The 22,084-nt window shown below is 38.5% G+C and overlaps 1 protein-coding gene across 3 annotated transcripts in view; it reads right to left on the reverse strand.

Moving 5' to 3' along the window:
- Positions 1-22,084, reverse strand: part of SCUBE1 (signal peptide, CUB domain and EGF like domain containing 1) — a 214,215-nt gene that overhangs the window by 57,656 nt on the left and 134,475 nt on the right. For all 3 annotated transcript variants that reach the window (XM_054399407.1, XM_054399410.1, XM_054399409.1), the window contains one exon: positions 17,130-17,246. In XM_054399407.1, the coding sequence (XP_054255382.1) occupies positions 17,130-17,246 (117 nt within the window). The remainder of the gene's footprint in view (positions 1-17,129; positions 17,247-22,084) is intronic.

The following is a 22,084-nucleotide window of genomic DNA, read 5'->3' on the forward strand; positions in this document are numbered from 1 at the left end:
CCTTGGCCCAGTACCTTCAGGCTGGCATTTCCATTTGTGAATTATGTGCAGCTGGGACCGTGCAAGTCTTATGATGGATTACCACCACAGCCCCATCCTTTTGCACAGCATCAGCGTACCTAACTAGAGTTTAGCTTGCCCTGACAAAACTGTTGGACGAATGGAATTGTGAATTAAATTACTAATATATTATGCATCATAAACATACAGAGTAGTCATCCATCATGAAGAAGATCTCTTTTACCCATGATAAGAACAACGTGACCTTTGGGCTACTCCGCTGCCTGAGACTGCTTGAAGCAGAAATTACTTGCAGCCTGTCAAACACCATTCTGAAGCAAGGATTGATGTTTTAAGCGATAGCCCCTGGATTTCACATGTTAAATTCCAAATTCCAGTCTCATTAACTTTCTTTTCAGGGTCTCTGAAGACTATAAGGGACAAAAATGAAACTCTGCTGGCCTCAGAGGGTAGATTTGAAGCTGTTAATCTTTGTGATTCCACAGACAATGAAGCACACCAGTTTTACACCAGCAATTCCCTGGAATAATTCTGAACCAGGATCTGGGCAAAACCTGGGAGAGTCCCTAGGAAAAGAAAACATTTATTCATTTCTTCTAGCTGGAAAACATGACATGGCCTTTTGAAAGCAGGACCATCAAACCATCAAATCAGAGGAGAGGTCAAAACTGTTAGCTGCAAAAACATTTTAAATAACACAGTGCCAATGTCTCTGCTTTCACTGTATTTCTTTCCACAGCCACAGTGAGATTGACAAGGCATGTAAAAATTATTTCACTCTATGGAGTGCAGTGCATTGCTGCATTTCACTTGGAAGAGAGCAGTATCCAACCGTATCATATCTTACTGGTTCACAGAAACTGCAGCAAGTCTGCATCTCTGCTATTTTTCTTTCCATAGCTATAAATAATTTGTGTTATGAGTCATGTGAAAATAAATGATTCTACTGTGTAAGAAGGTGAGGCCCCATTTATCTTTAAACTGACTGGTACCCAGCTTAGTCAAATGCCTGTCTGAATTTCACTGAATGACTGCTTATCATGTGGGGAGGAAGAAAACACAGTGGAAACCCATCATGGTATCTCTACCATCTTTGAAATTATTTAGCCAAATATTGCCATACAGGGGATAGCTCTCAAGTTTTCTTTTCACCTGATGATATAGGTTGCATAAGAATGGCTCACTTTCCACAGTACTCTGCTGGAGAAGCCAAGAGTGACTATTCTCTGGATCTGCTTATGTGACCCTAGAGCCTTGTGGCGTTTGCTAGGAAGTCACAGTTTTGGTACACAGACCCAAGTACTCTTTTAAAATGCTCATTCTTTGTAGCTATTTTCAAAACTCTCTATATTCTTTTGGATACTCAAAAGCTAACTTCAGAATAATGGAAGGGACAATAATTTCTAGAGAATAAAGGAGGAATAAATAACATTTTTGAAATTAGTGATTATCCTAAGTGTTCTGAGGATCTCAAAATATGAAGGAGGCAATAGAATCAGCTTTAGATAAAGCTTTTGTGCTTTAAAATAAAGGAACAGAAACTCATATTCTTTGCATTGCTACAGTTTGACTAGAGGGAACAAGCAGTCTTTCTTTTCATGTCCTTGGAAATACTAATGGGAATGACTGCTCCTGTTCCACCTGTACCATTCCAAACTCTGCTCAGTGTAATTCATGTTTGGAAGGACCTGGCTCTGATCAGGGTGTGTATGTGCTCATGTCCGCATATAAACTCACAAAGATTTGCCTTGCTGCGTACAAGTCAGAGAATAAATTAAAAAGTAGGAATTTTAGGCAACTTAGAATTTAACATTTCCCATGAGCTGCTTAAAGGCAACTGGAAGGGTAATTGAAATGCAATCTTCACTTTGCTGTTGTGAACAATGATGGCTATGGACATTTCCAAAGCCTCAGCACAGGTGAAAATGAGGCTTCTCATTTCAATGGCTGGATAAATATTTGAACTGATTGTGTCTATCTAATCCTTTGCAGTTGTAAAATACTACCTGGCTCTGGGAAAATCATATACTCCTAGATCAAACTAAAATAATTACAAAGTTCATACCCTTGTTTTAATTAATGACAGCATGTTAGGATTCAGAACGCTGTTACTAGTATATGGTGGACATCAATATAGATGTAATTTCTGTAAAGTGGTCTAGTCTACAACTTCTTATTCCCTTATTTCAGAATTTTCCAGTGCTTTTTTTCCCCTTTTCTTTTGCTCCTACAAACCACCAATTTTCCCTGGACATTATAACTGTTACTGCCCCGTTGACACAGATATTATTTCCCTGATGCACACAGACCATGAAGTGCTTTATAAAACATCCACAAAACTTTGTGACCCCATGTCAGAGGCAGGGAAAGTAGAGATACAGAAAAACAAAGTCATCCACTTGAATTCAAGGTCAGTGCACAACCCAACAAGCTACCTTGCTTAGACAGTGTGCCAGTCAGCACTGGCTTGCACAAAGCACATGTTGTTCTACATGCCAGTTTACCTTACAAGAATTACCAAAGCCACCAATACTCAGATTGCAATCATTTTAATATTTGCCTGTCACTTTGCAATGAAACTTGAAACATATGAAGTAACTTGGGATTAACATAAACATAACCTATCAAGCTGCACTTGCAATGCCTCTAAGCAACATTTTCTGTAGTTTTTTAAATAATGTTTTTATAATTAAGATATAAAGACAATTTCATATTCTCACTCATTGGATTGAGTGCTGCTGTAAGAAAATCTAAATCAAAGTAGAACTTAGGTTCTTCTGTTCCTTCCAGAAAGCATCAAGCCAGATGTTGTCTGGTAGTTTGGAAGGAGTTAGAAGTCCTGGTTTCAATTTTATAACGGGTTCATAGGCAAGTTGAAAAATCTCTCTTCTTTATCTGTGTCCAGTTCTGGTGTCCCCACCGTAAGAGGGACATAGATCTGTTCTTACAAGTCCAGAGGAGGATCACAAAGATGATCCAGGAGCTGGAACACCTCTGCTATGAGGATAGGCTAAGGGAACTGGGATTCTTCAGCTTCGAGAAGACTCCAGGGGGAACCTTATAACTGCCTTCCAGTACCTGAAGGGAACCTGCAGGAAGGCTGGAGAGGGACTTTTTACAAGAGTGTCCATCAATAGCAGCAGGGGAAATGGATTTAAATTGAAGGAGAATAGGTTGAGATTGGATCTTAGGAAGAAATTCTTAGCTACAAAGGTGGCAAGACTCTGGAATGGATTGTCCAGAACACCTCCCTGGAGATGTTCAAGGGTAGGTTGGATGGGGCTTTGACTTGAGAGGCATCCCTGCTCATGGCTTCCAGCCTAAGTCATTCTACAATTCTGTGATAACAGGATATTGCTAATTATTGCTCAATATTTTCATATCAATACTTTGAGATGGATTACTATAAATTCATTCAAAGGTGCTTACTGTCAACATTTTTTGCCAAATTGCAGTTGTTTTAAATTCGTGGTCTGAGCTTCTGAATGGATCAAGACAGCAGCCTCTGCCATGTTGGTACTGTTTTGCTCTGGCAGCTTCCATGAACGTGAGCAGAACTACACAGCTGTCTTTAGGAAGTATGTGTGCTGTTCCACCACTTCACCTGTGAGTCCTCTCCCCATTCACCCCATTGTCTCTAGCATGTTGTGCCTGTTTCAGGGTGGAATAATCCTATTTTTGCAGTGTTTTCTACTTGAGGATTTCAAAGGCTAGCATCTTATCAGCTTCATTATGTTAAACCTACACAACACTTCTGCAGGAGAGATAAAATTAATTAATTCTCCTTTAACAAATGTGAAACTGAAGCAGGTAGGGTAGTGTGTGACTTCCCTGCATAGGATAGCTACAAAACAAAGTAAGATATAGAGCTGCTCTAATTTGAGTTTTGCACTTCAGCGACATTCTCATTTTCCCTTCTACAGTGCTAATTAACTGTAATGTATGATAATAATGACTGAACTGAAGTTCCGCTAAGCAGCAAATGAAGATCCTTTGTTTAATTAGCTTTATGGCTAGGTTGTGGGACAAAGCATTTTCCTAATTAACAGAGTTCAAATTCAACTGGGCAGACAGGAATGAGTTTAATTAAAATTTAATCTCTCTCATCCTGAAAACAAGCTGCCTGCAAAATAGAGAGCTTTGTGTAAATGCTCTTAGAGCATGGAAATGTTGGGGCAGGTTTCAACACATTTCCTTCATGTCACTTTCTCCATTTTCACCTGTTATCTTTGTAATTCTGTCAAGAAACTTGTCTTCCAACACAGGTGGTAATCTGTCACATATGGATTTAGGTGTCAGATATTCTCCTCCAGGACATATCCACTCTGACATTATCCACCAACCAATCAATAAAAGAGTCTGCCAGGCTGCCAAAAGATCAATCACCTTGTAAAACAAACATTATGTCCTATTATTTTCTTATTACAGTTAATTAGATTTATAAAACACAAAAAGCTTTGAAAGCGAAAAACTTAGAAATGCTGTCAGAATAGTTTAGGCTCTGATTTCTCATTAGTGAAAAGGGAAGGGATTTACTAAATCTAATGTGAAAAGAAAGGATTTTCATTTTAAATTTTTGCTGAATACTAGATTCTTTTTTAAACTTAAAAACATGTTAGTGCAATGCTTACAAACCCAAACAGCACAAGCCATCCTAGGCTGTGACACCAGAATGTGAACTGGAGACAAAGAAATACATTGATAAGAGTCTTTTCCCATCTGGGCTGAGATAAATACAAAAACTACCTCCTTCCTGAAAAAAAAAAAACCAAACCCAACACAACCAAAAAAAACAAAAAAAAGATAGGAATCTCAGAAAACATAGAAATACAGCTAGTTTTCCTCCTACTGTAACATTTTATCAATCAAAATGCCTTTTAGAAAACCCTGGAGAGGGAGAAATAAATGTGCAGTTAAGACTCCTACCTGTACTATTGTAGAAAGCATGTGGAAGGTACATCAGCATCTGGGAAACTCAGATGGTACCAATTACCATGTAAGTTAAGTAGTGTGTGAGTTAAGGAGAGCTGGAGGCTGTGGGTAAAATGGTGGTATGGAACTGTGCAGACTCGTTGGGCTGACTGCTTGTCTATCTTAATTGTTCACACAGCCACTATGACCACGATGATTCTCTGTCTGATGATTCTGTGTTTTATGCAAGAGAAGCTGAGACAATAGAAGTGTATGGGTTGCTGAAGGTTACACACAATAAGGTAGCAACTGTGAAGGAGATAATTGAGGGAGCTGACATCCCTGAGCATTTTCTTTGTACCTGTTCTCACTAAAACCCAAGGCTTTACTCTTACAGTATTCAGTTTTTCTATATAATCTCAATGAAGAGCTCAGGGTCCAGCAATCAATCTGTGCACTATGGACCAAGACAAAAGAATCCCTAGGCTTAGCATATTAACTCAATTTACCTTTACTCCTATTTTCCCTCCTGGGGATTATTACCTGCTCAGGAAGGCTGTGTGCATATTTCCAAGAATCTCAGTTTGCTTGTAAAATTTTAGTTTAATTAAATAAAAATTAAAAATAAAATTGGCATTAAAGACAAAGGTACTGATGCTCTCTCTAAAATCCCATTGAAGCTATGCTGGCTTTCCTATGAAAGGATAGCTGAACAGAATTAGTGAATGACAATTCTAGTGCTTCACAGCTGATGGTGAATCAAAGAAATTTGACTGCTGACGAAAAGAAATAACCCTCCAAAACTTTTTGAAGACCTTACTTCAACCAACCAAGGATCTGGTCTACACCAGGGAAGACAAGTACATCACTGAAAACGGGATCTAACCATATGAAAAACCAGCTGTATTTTATGATGAAAAGCACAATAATATAAGAAAGAAAAAAGGTTTGAATGTTGGTAGCTGTGATTCTGTGAGCAGTCAACTCCCAAATTACAGAAAGCACAGCACACTTTTACATAATAAACTGTGGTTGCTGATCCTCAGGGAGCTTTATATTGTTGAATAAATGCAAGGTCTTTTCAACAACTGAAATGCAAAATATAACTCTCCCAAGCATTAATTTAAAGGATTTGGCATTTTCAAAGGGGAGGTTCACAAAGACAAATAACAACTGCAAGTTTCCAGGGAACAGGGATATTGCCTAGTCATGAAAAAGCCCTGACTTAGTACACATGAATTTATTTTGTGTGGATAGATAGAACCCTTGGGAGGGAATGAGAATGAATGAGTTACATGGCAGCAGACCCAAGTGTACAATTTTTTAATGGAAGATAATCTGTTATACTATATTTGTCTGTCATGAACAAGTCTACAGCAGACACGTGAACTGTATGTCTAACCTGGAAAAAAATGAAAAATAAGACAATCCCCTCAAAAAAGGGAAGGGGCAGTGAAAGTTTCACACGCATTCTGGATTTATAAATCGCAGCAACAGTTAGATAGCAGATGTTGTCCACTGTTTTCTTTATTGGATTCTACTCTCTGCTCTTTTTTTTTTCATTTAAATTTCTTATTTCTGATGCGTTTCATCTGTGACACTATCCAAAACTTGCATTTCCTCTCATATTTTAAAATCCCATGGGTTTATAATGCCATTTTTGCTCACATACATTATGTCTATGTATCTAAAATCTTCTATTCTTGTGCCCAGTTGACATACCGCCATCAGTCAGTGTCCAATTGCTCATTTTTCTAGTTCCCTTGTTAGGCCTCTTGCAGACATCAAACTTGCAGACATCGAATACTAAGAAAATCTTTTTATGCCACCAATTCCCACATATTTTCTGCTGGTAACCAGAATCTTTCTGTCTCTCCAACATCACCACCAACTCTACTGACCCTTTCCCTCTCTCTGTGCCTCCTTCTGCCTCTCAGTCAGACACTGTCATCCTATTACATGCCAGATTTGCCTCTGCACCAACAGCAGTCAACTCCCTCTTCTTTAAAAAGTAGGGAAAAACCCAGAATGCTAATTCTGAGTCACCTGCCAGTCTTATGAACCTTTGAAACAGTTGTTTCCAGGGCAGTAGTGCTGGGCCAGAAGACTATGGCCACCTCACAGGAGTCTTCTACTGAGCTGCTGCAGCTGCTTACCAGATGCTGTTACTGAGTTGACCTTACTTGTTCTTTGTCTTGAGACTCGGTAACATTGATGTAATCACAAAAAACAACTGTGACCTCAGCAATAAGATCATTCCAGACAAGCCTTAATATTTGCTTTAATCCACATTTAGGCAGCTATTTTGGAGAGGTTTTTTACAGTTATGAGGGAACTCATGCCCTGGTCTGATTTCCTGCTCTTGTCTATCTCTTCTAAAATGAGTAGCTCTTTTGATAAACTGAACTTACCCATTGCTCTTCCATCAGTTACTCAGCTTTCCCTCTCACAATCCTGATCTTTGTGAGGGCTTTTTATTGATACAGACAGTCTTGCATCTTGCTTTAAGTCCTACAAAACCAAAAATAATCTCAAAACTGCCTCTGTTATTTCATATTCCCTTCCATATTCCATTTGTCAGTCCTATCAATTAAATTTAGAAAATTTCTTTTGCATCTTTTTTCACCAACTACAAGGCTACCTGTTATCTCTGCAGCATAGTCCATGCATATGGGTGATTCATATGCTGAAGAATTCCCTGCAGAAGTATTTACTGAGTTACAGTATAACACAATCTTCATGGTGCTTTCCCAAAGGGGTTATAAAGTGTGATCTTAGAAACTCTTGTCTGTACTCAAGCACTGAACAGAGCTAGTGTTTTTAAGACAAAAACCCTAATTTTCTTGTCATCTAATGTTGGGTATTTTTGTGCTGTGTGTTTTTTCTTTTTGTTTGTTTGTTTGTTTTCTTAGGCAGCTGCATCTATTGTTTTGCAGTCCTGAATCACCCACTGGCTGCTTCTGTTTGCATTTTTGGCACAAACACCTCTATTTTCTTAATCGTATGGGGGGTGTCAGAAGACAAGGAGTATTGGGAAAGGGAAGAGATAGGGAGATCCTGTACTGTTGCTGCTGCAACATCTACCCAGAAAATCTGTTGGTTTCTGTAAATCCCTTGAGGAGTTTGAGATTCACACAAACCTGCCTTTACCAAGAAGCTATCTTCCTGAAAATGGCATGTGATCTGATGACAGTTTACCAATGAAGAAACACTGGGAAATGGTCAGAACTTGTTTGCCAGAAAGTAATTCGAAGAAAATTCAGCTATTTTAATTGAACATTTAATTGCATATTTCATCTGTGCATCACACATATACATAAAAGGACTACTTTTGTTTCTTGTAAAGGCACTAGTCCAATTACTGGAGGACCCACATTTTCATTATCATATTCATCATGAACATCAGTCTCATGGTCATGAATTTATTAGGTGCTAACTTCTCATGCAGGGTGAAGACATTCCTCTGCCTGCCCTCTATTCTGTGTCACACAATTTATGCATGCAAAGATACAAGGGGGTTTTGTATTTAATGTTTTCTTGGTTTTAGGAAGAAAAGATGGACTTCAGCCACAAGGTTTTTATTTGCCTTGTGCTCAGCATGGAGAAGGCAAAGGTGGTTTTTTGGTTTGATTTGTAGTTGCAGTGACTCGTGTTGATCTCTTCTGTTTTCTGTTAACTCTCTGCTTATGTGTAGAGAGTAGCAAACTCAAATGGTGTTTATATTTGAACATGCACTTATTTCTAGTTACAAAGACTGGGAAGGCAAGCTGTGGCTTGAAAGCAGAGTCATGTAAGGGTTCTGATGGAAGTAGAGTTGCTGTGTAATGAATTATGAAAACTAGATCTTAATTTGACTTTTGGGAAGTTTACTCTTGGTTTAAGCTGAAGAGAAGACGGGAGAAAGCCATCAGGGAGAAAGAATGGCTTAAAATAAACCACTTTGATAAACACTTAATGGTTGTTAAAAGACAACACATACTTTAACAACCAGCTTCTAGAATTCTGTCCCGTGACTCCAGACAGCTTGTGGATTGGCTTTGACACACAGACTATGGCCTGCTGTGGATAAAAATCAAGGAAGCTGGATTCCTCTGCAGTAGGATGTTTTTTCTGAGAGAGGGACATAGAAGGTAGAAGGAAACCAGAGCAAGACTGGAATTTTGTCCTGCATTGAGTTTCACATGTGAGCCAAGAGCACACACCTCTTTGCACCACTGTGCTAAGATCCAATTTTTGTTATATTTAATTTCTGTTGTTGAGATGAGGAAGAATAATTTTAATCCTCACTGGTCAACCTCTTGAAGGGAATGCAGTGGGTAACTCAGTTGAAAGATACAGCCTATAGACTGGGGTTTGTGTGTGCTTATGAGCACATTATTGCGCTAGTATATGAGTTCATACTGTACCAGCTGTTTCAGGTTATTTCCCAATACACTTATCTTTAAGACTGGGCAAGAGAAGGTAGCTTAAGGTATATGATGAAGGACCTCTAATACCATCAGGAATTATCAAGGCTGATGTATTTATTTTAACTTGGGGTCACCTATTCTGACCATTTTCTAAAAGAATGAGACACTGAGAGAAGTAAAAAGCACAACATCCCAAATCAAAGTTGATGGTCATTTAGAGCTAATGCACAGAAGAGAGGACAGGTGTTCTGGTTCAGTATCCATGGCAGGGGCAATATGGGCCTCGGGATTCAAAGGATGAGTCACAAAGGTGCAGTCTATACAAAGGCCCGAGGATTACAAGCTTTTTTCTGAGGTTCTTGACTTGAAATTCTTCAAAGATTCAATTTTCTGAAATTTGTGAGAAATTTTACCCTAAAAAGACTGAAATGTATCTGACCAATCACCTAGCCTTGCACAATGTTCCTTGCTGCTCCAAGCAGGGAACTCAGGTTGCCTTTCAGCATACCGTGGTAATGATGTCTTCTCAAATGCTTTGTACACATTCATGAAAAAACATCATGGTAAAATAATGGTTTCACTTAGAAACCTAACAATTTTGTGTGGCAGTGTAACCAAGGAACATTTTGGGGTTTGATTACTGCTTTAAAGGAGGTGTCTTTATAGCTAAGGAAGAAAATTAGCACAGTGCCCAAACAAACAAACAAAAAAAGTTCAGTCATTTTGCATCTTGCATTTGTCTCTTAGGTGAGACAAATATTAGTTCAGAACACCTGCTCTAAACCTATAGACTGGATTCTAAAGGCATTAAGACACTTGTATGATGTGAAAAGTGTGGTTGCATGTGCCAATAATGTTTTATCTGCCTTCATGTAAATTTGACTGATGGTGGAGAACAAGTCTTATGAGAAGCAGCTGAGGGAACTGGGATTGTTTAGCCTAGAGAGAAACAGGCTGAAGGATGACTTCCTCTACACAACTACCTGAAAAGAGTTGGAATGAGCTGGGTTTGGTCTGTTCTCCCTAGTATGAAGGGATAGAGTGAGAAGAAATGACCTCAAGTTTTGTCAGGCGAGGTTTAGATTGGATATTAGGAAAAAATTCTTTCCAGAAAGAGTAGTCAGGCATTGGAACAAGCTGCCCAGGGAGGTGGTGGAGTCACATTCCTGGAAGCATTCTAAAACCATGCAGAAATGGCACTTTGGGATGTGGTTTAATGGCCATGGTGGTGTTAGGTCAATAGTTGGACTCTATCTTAGAGATTTTTTCCAACTGAAACTATTTTATGATTCTATATATATTACAGAGGTTATCTTTCACAGGGATGTATTTTACTGTTACACTTCCACTGGCATGTAAAAAAAAAGTCAAGTTGATCGAGTGTATTAACCAATTGAAACCCAGGTTCATCATAGGTAATTAATTACTCCTACTGCAATAACCTCCCCATTGAGGCAGTGAAGAAAGTACACCACTTTGAAATTATACAAACAATCACAGTCAGACAAAGGTAGTATCATAATTCAGGCAAGCTAATAGTTGGTGCAACCAGATTAACAAATGCATCTGTCCAATAATAAGCAATAAAAATAACCTTAAACTTCTGGTGTCCCTTTCTGAAAAAAAAAAAAAAAAAAGGAAACATTTTCAATTTCATGTGAATTGATTTCAACAGACATGATGCAATTCAAAAAGCTTTAGTCAATTTAATCCAATTTAGAGCAAAACCCTAAAACAAATTTTAAGTAATTTCAACTAATGGAATGACGAAGGAAACCATAACTGTTCGCAGATATTCTGTAGCCAGGAAATGAAGCCAAATTGGCCAGCTAAACTATTCATTGTGAGCTTTTCACTTTGTGTTAGTGTGTTCTGAATGAAAAGAGAGGAAAGCCTCCAGCATCTGAGTCATGTTCTTGTACCAAACTGATCTCAAGCACTGATTTTAAACAATTAATTTAATGAAACCTTTCAGGTCCTATTTAATGAAACATGACATATTTTGCTTCATTGAAACTCATTCTTGTACCAAACTTGTTCCTCACAGAAACAATCCATTAATTTTCAGCATTTCACTATTTTTTGGTATTAAAAAACAATTTAAAATGCATTTTCCTGCTGTAACAGACTGCAACTAAGAAACATAAAAATGAGCAATGACTATGTCAACCTAATGAAGCCAATGCAAAAATTCGCTTTTATTTCAATAAACTTTGATTCAGCCCTTTGACTGAAATAGTTTTGAAGTCTCTATGCTCCTGCTCTCCTTTTCTAGATTGCTTAGTGATAAGAGAGGTTAGAGAGTGGAGTTCCTGGAGGAACCCTTCAACATTAAGGCATTTCTGATGCTCCCACTGCAGCACAGTCAAGTATTTAAGCATGTAAGTGCCACGTTTCTTTGCTGCATCTGAATGCAAAAGGATGGGAGCCTGTTTCAAGGGAGTAGAGAGCACACCACATTGCTGGGTAACCATGACAATGAGACAGCAGGAAGAAGATATGTTTGCCTAAACAGCATCCAGCCACATAACCCCTGCATAACACTGCTCTAGTTAAACAATATGCCAGAGGGCTAAGAAGGGCTTACTTAGTTTTGCACAGCAAATAACATGCCCTATGTTGCACCCCAAGGTGCAGGTACCTTTCTGTCTCCTAAATACACATCCATGAGATCCCTTGATTCACACATGTGAATTCATATGGCTCTATTTAGCCACTGCCGGTGGCAATGTAACATTGCTACTAAACCCAGGGATATTTTAGTCCAGCTGAGTATCTATCTCCTCAAAATCCCTGTCAAGCTTACCTAAGAAACTAATGCAAAATGGAAAGTTAGCTAAAAATAATACACATCTTGCTATAACAAAACATTCATCAGGCATTGCAGTTTTAGGTTGTACTTTATGGATGTTTATGGAAAAGCCATATTTGAGATGTGGCTTTTGCTCACGACCCTTAGAAATCCAGTTATGCTTATTTTCTCCTGCATAAAAATTATATTTGCTCTGTCATTTGACTTTAGGAGTTCAGTAAGTGCTGCACCCTTCACAGTTCCACCATGTCTATGCGTATGGTGCTGGGAAGCTGAATTATCCTGGAGCACAAGAGTGCCTTGGGTACGCAGTTTCATTGTTAAATACCTGAGGAAGAGATGGAGCACATCAGACACATGGTCCTACATTTTACACCTTTCCAGAAGCCTGTGGCCCTTCCTCTTGCTCTAATTAATTACTTGAAGAACCCACAAAGAAAGGCCCTGTCTCTCTCAGACGTCTTTTGCTGTCCTTCCCAGCCTTTCTCTACTGTAAGTCCTGGAAGAAGAATGCTCCCTTGCTTAGCTTGCCTCCCTCAGGCAGATGAACCCTTCATTGTTTGAACCAGTTTGGCAGCTGGATTTAAACACTCTTCAGAAATCTGTGCTAGATCTAATCTAGTCTGACTTCACTCCTCTTGAATGCCACAAGTATTTTGCAAATTAGTCTCCTGCTTTATCAGCTACATAAATGGTATTTAATTAAAATGCTAAACTGATTAATCTTCTCACCAAGGACAGAATACATCTGGATGCATGGAAAGGGTACTCTGAAGGGTGGATGCACAGAAACCAATAAGCAGTAAAGCTAGGGAACCCCTGATATGCACAATGTAGGCGATACTAAAAAGTGGGTAGGAATCAATGAGCAATAAGCATCTTGGGACATTATATCTTTTAATTTTTGGGCTCCCTTTCTGCTGCATTAGATGGCATCTGTGGGATGACTTGGTAGGCATCTCAGGAAATGAACTACATTGTTTTGCCATGTGTAGCACAGTATCAAACGAACTTGGCATCAGGCTGTGAGCACTGTGTTACAATTGTGAGAGAAATTAATTAGAGGGAGAGTAAGTAACTCTGTCTGGGATGTATCTCTTCTCTTAGATGACAAAAGCCAAAAGCTTCCACGGTTTGGCTTATTAAGATCCAAGTCGATAGGAAAGATGAAGAGAAAAAAGAAACATTCTCCACTGTGTGCACACCCAGCTGAGGGAAGACTTGAGTTTGAGACTGACTTTTAAGGAACAGCAAAAGGTTGATGGATTTTTATCCCAGCCACCATTAGTACATGTGCAAGTTCCTCTAACTAAACCACAGCTATCACTTTTGCTCTTATTACACTATGAGATCAGGTAAGCAATATATATAAGGGAGAAAGAACCAGAGATAAAAAATATTTTTTCAGCTTCTAGAAACCAGAACTATCTTCTGCTACAGTACTCTTTCTATTGGCCATGCATTTACCTGTACATATTCCATGTTAAAATTTTCTCCACAACAATTCCCACCTCCCCTCCAGCCCCCCCATTTTATTGACATTTGATATAAACCAGGTAGCATTCTGCATTAAAAGGAGCTTGATTCTTTAAGGTACAATGAAGTCTCATTTCCCATTGAGTCTGTGAAAGAGGTTGTGATACAAAACTGCTGAAGGTATAACCCTTGTACCTGGAAATTGCTTTCCTGCACTCTAGTCTTTGATACATTGGGAAAGGGCCAGGATAAATTTCAGAGTTTCAGTCCTGATTCAGTTCTGTACTGTAATTTGAATCCATCCCAGCATTTATAACTGAATTTTCAAATATGCGATACAATGCTGCAAAGAAAGTGTAGAACAATTAGTAATATTTAATTGGGTGGGTTTGGGGGCTATTTTCTGGTAAATAAACCACGTGTACATATAGTCTTTCTTTAAAAATTGCTTTTCCTCTTGTATATATACTTGCCTTTTTTTTTCCCCTCTACTAAACAGCTAATAAAATTCCAAACTACTAAATAAAGACCTGTGAACATTTTGGACAGCAATTTTTTTTCCCATTATGTGTCTATACAGTGACTAAAAAAGAATAGTTCTGATTTTCTAACAAAACCATACAGGAATTTCTGAGGTTTAGAAAATATACTATTTTTATTTCATTAATCTAAAAATTAGGATGTTCTTTAATTTATGTGATTCCCTTGTGAAAAATAAGTAAGAAAAGTGGCAAGAGATTTCTATAAAATACCAGGACGATAGAAGTGCACTGTTGAGGCAATCACTTACAAGTGAGCAAAATTCACAGATTAAAAAATCACACAACCTTTACCGTGGAGTACTCAAAAGTTCAATGTTCCTTTGAGTCTTATTTAAGCCTCTTCAATACAAGTAACCACATAATTTCAAACAGTAGCTCCACTATGTAAAATGTCCTAGAGAGAAAGATGCCAAAATGGACTGAAAAACCATAGACTTTCCAGTAAAAACATTATTTATGGTCAACATTATTTACTAAGTTCAACTCAAACATATGAATCATTTTGCTCAATCCACAGTTGCATTTTTTTTGGCTAATACATTAATTATCCCTCCAATTTTCACCAGCTTTTCTTACATGCCCTGTCTCTCTACTCTCCTTTAGTAGATAATGGCATATCTTTCTCTAAAATAATGCTTCCATGAAAAACCTCATTTGGAGATACTGTGACACCTGATGGACTTGAAAATTCTGCCCAGGAAAGATAGGATGTACCAGCTGCATGATCCTTGAAGATGCTTGAAAGGGCATCTGGTAGATAATTCATTGCTCTTACTACACATAGGAAATGTTATATCTAGAGTTAAAAATGAACTGTAGACAGGAGATACTGTGGGCCAGTCAGATTAAGAAGGGTAAAGGGAAAAAAACCAAAGCAAAAACAAATGGAGAAAAGTTGATCTGATCACTCTTTCATTTCTTATAGAACTCAGGAGAAAGGAATACGTGCATACTGAATTTCCCCACCCCAGCCTTTTCCAGACTTTGCCTATAAGCCAAAGGAGCTGAGACAACATCACTGTCACTTCACCAGAATGCTCACTTGTGTACTCAGAACATGTAAATCATAGAGAATAGTTTGGCCTGCTGCTGCCTGAGAAAGCAGTTTCACTGGTCAGTTAAAAGTGAAGGATCCTTTGTGCACAGGTTTAAATGGGAAGTTACTTTTGCTTCAGGGAAGCAGAAACCAGCCATGAAATACATCATATAAATATTAATTACAGTCACATTAAATGCAAAACATATATTTTACCTTTTTATGATTAAGAGTATTTCCTAAAATGTCTACAAAGATTAAAAAGAAAAGGCACATTTTGTTCGTTACACCATGTGCTTTATATTTTAAGAAAGTAAGGAAGAATCTGCAGTATCATAAACCCACAGCTTCTATTTCTTGTATTTTGTTTTCATAAAAAAGGGGAAAAGCAAAAAGTGTGAAAGTGCTTAGAGCCTGGGTATTTGGTTTGAGGATCAGTTGAGTATTTATTTTTGTCTGTAGCACTAATTATAGACTTGATTATTATCTAAATAGTTTTGCATTAGTTCTGTGGCCAAACTCTTAAATTTAGAATTAATTTTTTTTTTCATGATGCAGTTTCAATAGTAAACATTATGATCAAGTCTAGGTGTATGTTGCAGTATTAAAATGTCTCCTTTGTAAGTAACCACTGTTACTGCTGTGCTATGGCTTAGCTAGTCTGCCTGTAAAAAAGATTTATTTTTATGTGGCTTGAACTGAAATCACTAATTTTTGATGGGTGCTCACTTTCAACTATTAACATTGTGTTCAGTGGCAGTTTAAATGTTTTATTTTCAAATAAACACGCAAATAGACTGTTATTTCTGTAAATACTATCAGAAGCATGCCCAAGCACTGGGATTTTTCAGACTGAAGCAAGAGGAAACCACACATGTTCTGTTTATTTTTGTGGCTTTTACTATTTTAAGTAACATCAAGCCCTGGGCTGAAGATATGCTGGTATTTCTGGTTACTTTGAAGGACAAAAGTCCCAGTAGTGTCTTAGCAAGTTAAGTCAACTTACACTAAGTCACTGACTAATAAAAAAAGTATTCTCTGTGAGAACAATATATGTATGTCCTCCTGGATGTCCACCACCAAGTCTCTTGCAATGGTTCTCAAAAGAAATACACAGGAAGATGGGGAAAAGGTTGGTGGAAGGCACAGTCCTACTAATATGTACCCAAAACTACTTGTGTGCAAAGTGCCATTGAGTGTGATTCTGCAGGGATATTTGAGAACTATCCCTGTCTCCTTAACTGAGAACAGATGTTGACAGTGATATCAGATGCTCTTTTCTCTCTTCCTTGACCTCTGTTCTATCACACTCATGAAGGACAACATGCCTAGGATCTTCTGCTGCCTTTGGAACAGTAGAATCTGAGCACCAGCTGTTTGGTTTAGACCCATGCAATAGTAAATGTTATTTTGTTTTGCTTTTGTAGCTGGCTACTTATGTTTTGAAGGGACATAAACGGACTTTTGTGAGTGATACTTCTGCATCTTTTGCTTGGTTTCACTTAGTAATAACCAAATAATTATATGCAGGTATGGTGGAGAATTTTAACTCGCTGTTTGAACAGACAAATTTAGACACTATTAGATGACTGAAGTTTTACAAGGGTATCAGACTATCCTTTGAAATGGAAAACTTTTTGCAGCCCGGAGTTGTTCCTCTACAACTCTGGCCAGCTTGAAACAGTTTGACCTCTGTATCTCATTTCTTTGCAGTAGTAAACCCCTCTAATAAATTGAGAGAAAAATGACTGAAATAAATAAATAGAGAAAAATTAGGAAAGGAGAAAGCTAATGAACTCAATTGTGATCACTGTGCCAGCATTGCCTTAACTTACAAGTATTGATTTAATAACTGAATATTTACAGCTTGTACTGGAACTGCTAAAGGCAAATGATGCATTGCAAAGCAAACAGAAGCTGACCTTTGCACGTTTTCCCATCAGGCTGCAGGGTAAATCCAACTGGGCAACTGCATCGTACTCCTGTCGCAGTATCCTTGCAAGTCCGATCACAGCCTCCATTATTGACAGCACATGTTTCTGCAGAATAAAAGAGAAAGAGAGAGAGAGAAAGGGAGAAAGGAAGTGGAATGAAATGTTCTGGGGGAGGGGAGAAGCACCAACTCTTTGGGGTAATATTATGATGTTATGAAAGCAATCTAAGTTTATGCAAGCCAACTCAAGCAAGCTCTCAAGGTCATCAGGGCCCACATACTGGTTTTCTCCCCCCAAAACTGGTGTTTTGATTTTATTTAGTTAGTGCTTGTGAACTGTCTTAGACAATAGGATGGGTTATTACATATGAAACAAGTTTAAAAAGTAAAAAAAAAAGTGATTGCTTATAAAAGCAGAACCAAACATTCAGTCTGTTTTATATCAGTCAATGTCTCACCAATGCTTTTTAAGGTTCATTTTTTAAAATGTGTTGCAGGCATAATGAACTTTAAAAAGCAGCAGAAAGCAAAACAGAGTGCTAGACCTGCAACTGAGAATTTAAAATCCTTAGTTAAGAAAGAGTTAATGGAAAATGAACTACATATATCACTTTGACAAGAATCTACATGCCCAATCTGTTCTTACTGAACTACAAGGAAAAGGCATCTGGGTTTTGTCCACTTAAAGCTTTTTGCAAATTGAAAGGAGTTTGGAGTGGGTGGGAGGGCATAATTGAGGTCACTGAACCCATTCCAAGCTGTGTCATTGAAATTTCCCAGTGCTTGTAGTATGTAGAAGGGTGGCTGGGCAAATACAGGCAAGAGAAAGCTGCAATCGTTTTGAGTTTTTACAATATTGAGCAATGACTACTAGGTACCAGTATATTAAAAAACCCCAAACAAACAATCTTCAACTTCATTACAGAAAAAGCAAAAACCCCTCCCTCATTGCCAGTATTTTCTGCTACTTGTGTGTGCCCACGTGCCCCCCATCCGCATGCATACACATACATACCTACACACACATCCATAAAACAGATAAAAGGCAAGTGAAATGATTAACTTTGCTTTGATCCAGAGAGTAGAGTGGATGTAAGGATGCCAATTTACCACATTAGTCTGAACTCTACATTTATCTGAAAAGTATTTACTTCAGAGAGCAAGTCCATTTAATAGTATCTTTTTCAGTTGCTCTGGCTTTGATTAAATTAAAATAACCCCCTGCCCCCCAAGACTGCCTTTATTCTACTCAGCTCACCTCATTCTGGCTTTCCCTATAGAGGCTTTGTCATTACTTACTTAGATTTACAGACTCCTATTGCTGAATATTCACAGCCTGTGTTACAATTGTACCCTGTGGACAGGGTCTGACAATAATCTATAGGATATGCTAATCAGGAGTTGCCTTAGAACAGTACATTGATCAAAAATTATTTACACAGAACAGAAAAGGCTTTCTCTTTCAATTGAATAGTACTAAAAGATTTTTATTTCAAAGTAGCCTTCACAAACTCCCTCAAGGTGGACTTGGCTGGCCCTTTGAAGGGACTTCACTGCTTCAAAATAAGAGAAAAAAAGTGTAACTTTGCATGGGCAGAGACCTCTACATCAGCTGTGGACTAAGCTGTTGGCACTTATGAACAGACTGAAAGCAGAGGTTTGGGACATCCATGCATTAACAGCAATGGGACAGAACTCTGTTGTCCGTATACATTCACACATGCCCTGCCAGACAGGTTTGGAAATTCTGTGCCTTGTGTGCTCTGTAGTACCATCATGTAGAAAAAGCAATCAGTATGCAAATGAATTTGCATATAGCTGCCAGGAAGCACAGCTAACTAGCGGATTAGCAGGTTTTCGGGTACCTTTCTGAAAATGGAGCTAAGTCTGCAGCTCCTTATTTTCAGAAGGAATTCTTGCATACCTTAGGTATGACTTGAAGGACTTGAACTGCTTAAGTAATACATTTCTGATTTTCATTTACCCCCATGGGAAGGTACTGCTGTTTGAGGAGTTCTGTAAATGACAATGTATGCTTGTCTCTGCATGTGTGTGCTTGTGTCCTCATATGCCAACAGATGTAAATGATTCTATGTTTCAGACAAGGGAAAGAGTTTCAGGTAATTTAACACTCTTTTACTTGGGTGCTGTTTAATGGTAGGAGGACTTTCGAGGAGTAAAGGTTCAAGGTTTAAAAAAACACAAAAAAGTGTTGGAGGTGTAGGTTTGGCATGACACTGTAAATCTTACATTAGCAGATTAACTTTGGCCTATGAAGAATCCTTTAGTGCAGTTTATCAACACAAGATGAACACAAGCAGCAATATTGCTTCTTTCTGGATGACATCCAGTGAAAATGAATAGATAAAACAGTTTTCTTCCCGTGGCATGGATGACTGGATCTATAGGGTAAGGATCAAGTAGTGAACAAGAGTTAGTTCTATGTATAAATAAATGTTATCAAGCCAGTTTTTCTTATTTTCTCTGAAATTTAGTAAAACAAACCAGAAGTGATAAGTGCCCTTCAACTTTCCTGGTAACTCTGCTTTAATATATGATAAACTTGAACAGAATGAAAATCCAAGTGTGCAAGAGGATGTTTGACAGCACCTCTAGTATTTTGGATAATCGAAGGGATGATGATTTAAATTCCTTAAACTCAACGTTGTGAGAAAATAATGTAAAAGAAAGTGACCATGAATAGCAGAATGTGGGAAAGAGGTATGAGGAACTACATCAAATAGAATAGTTGAGGCCTATATACAACACAAAGTGATGAGTGTCACCCCTTGTGTTTCAGCTAAAAATTACTTTAACTCATTCTTCACCTCACTATCACCAAACTTTAGTATGCAGTTGAAATGAAAATACAAGTTTTAAGCTCTCAAATGAAGAATAGAAGCAAATTACTTATTTCTAAGCTATCATATTGGAATAGCTACACTTATATGGAAGGGAAAGAATGGGTGTTCAAATCTGGGTTCAGATCTTCATGGTCAAACTAAACCTACAGACTTTTTTCCACTCTTATTTTTCCTTCTGTGAAAGATAATCTCAGCCTATTTATTATTATTTTGGTGGGGAGTTTTTTGTTTGTTTCAGACTTCTTAGCACATTTTTGTTGTTTTCTGATGAGGAACAGGAAAAGAACTGGAAGATACAAACGAAGCAGCATCATGTAACTGACCTTTACATTCCTTCTGAATTACGATAAAACTCATCATCTGAAACGGTCAGAATTCACTGTGAATTTCATAGAGTCATAGAATGAGCTGGGTTGAAAGAGACCACTAGAGGTCATCTAGCCCAACCCCCCTGCAATAAGCAGAGACATCTCCAACTAGTTGCTCAGAGCCCCCTCAAGTTTGACCTTGAATGTCTCCAGGGATGGGGCCTCCACCATAGCTTTGGGCAACCTGTTCCACTATTTCACTACCTTCATTGTAAAGAATTTCCTCTTAATGTCTAACCTGTCAGAAAGCCAACCACCTTGCTCTATTTTAAAACCATTGCCCCTCATGCTATCACTACAAGCTCTTCCAAACAGTCCCTCCCCAGCCTTCCTGTATGTCCCCTTAGGATGCTGAAATGCTGCTAATAAGGTCTCCCCACAACCTCCTCCAGTCTGAACAACCCAACTCTCCCAGCCTGTCTTTTTAGGAGAGGTGATCCAGCCCTCTGATCATGTTCTCTGGACCCTCTCCAGCAGGTCCATGTCCTTCCTGTGTTGAGAACTCCAGAGCTGGACACAGTATTCCAGGTGAGGACTCACCAGACCAGAGTAGAGGGGAAGAATCACTTCTCTTAACCCACTGGCCATGCTTCTTTTGATGCAGCTGAGGATATGGTTTGCCTTCTTGGCTGCAGGTGCACATTGTTAGCTCATGTCCAGCTTCTCATGCACCAGTGTCCCCAAGCCCTTTACTGCAGGACTGCTCTCAGTCTCATCCCCCAGCCTGTATTTGTACTGAGGATTGCCCTGACACAGGTGCAGGACCTTGCACTTCACTCTATTGAACTTCATCACCTGAGGCCACTTTGCCAGCCTGTCTAGATCCCTCTGGACAGCAACCAGTCCCTCAGTCTTATCAACTGAACTAGTCAAACTTGCTGAGGGTGCACCCAATCTTGCACTTGATATCATTGATGAAGATATTGAACAGCACTGGTCTTAATACAGACCCACTAGAAAACTTAGACAGAAAAAAGGATCTAAAGGAAAGGGTATCTAGACTTGGACTTGATCTCAAAGGTCTTTTCCATCAAAATGATTCTATGATGCTTTTTACACAAGAGAGTCTGAGACAGCTTACATTGTGTTCTTCCTCTGTAAGCTCCTAATTTTTCATGTATCTGCTCCTTAGATCTATAGACAAGAAATAACCAAAATCATTATCAACATGCTATACCTATGGCTTATACAATTAGGATATTTGTTGTTTTAACAATAGCCCATTGTACTGTGGAATATGCACTGCTTCTGGATATTAGAATATCCTACAAAAAAGGCCAAGCTTGAGCTATTGGCCTTTCAGCACTGGATCAGGAATGACTAAATTACCAGGTGAAATTATGTGGGTATTCCTTCAGTCCTTTAACATGTCACTTCAGTGCCTGCAGAGTTCAGCAGTGCAAGAGCAGTTCTCCAAGTTCTAGTTCTGATGTCTTTCAACTACAGTAGAATCTCTACCAGATGGTAACAGAGCCTGGTCACTTTCTTAGAAGACCGACACCAGAAAGGCTTTATTTTGTTTTGAGTACTACTAAATGCTTGAAACTCTGAACACATGTAATGGTTTGGGAACATTTCAGAAAACCTAAATTTCAACTTATTTTATGAAGCAGGTAAACATAACTATTCAAAATGTAAGCTTCTATTCAAATCTGGGTTTTGGAAGTAGTCAATTATTTCATAGAGCCATTAAAAAGCTGTCTGGAAGACAG

The sequence above is a fragment of the Indicator indicator genome, chromosome 3 (genome assembly GCF_027791375.1).
Source record: "Indicator indicator isolate 239-I01 chromosome 3, UM_Iind_1.1, whole genome shotgun sequence".
NCBI lineage: Eukaryota > Metazoa > Chordata > Aves > Piciformes > Indicatoridae > Indicator > Indicator indicator.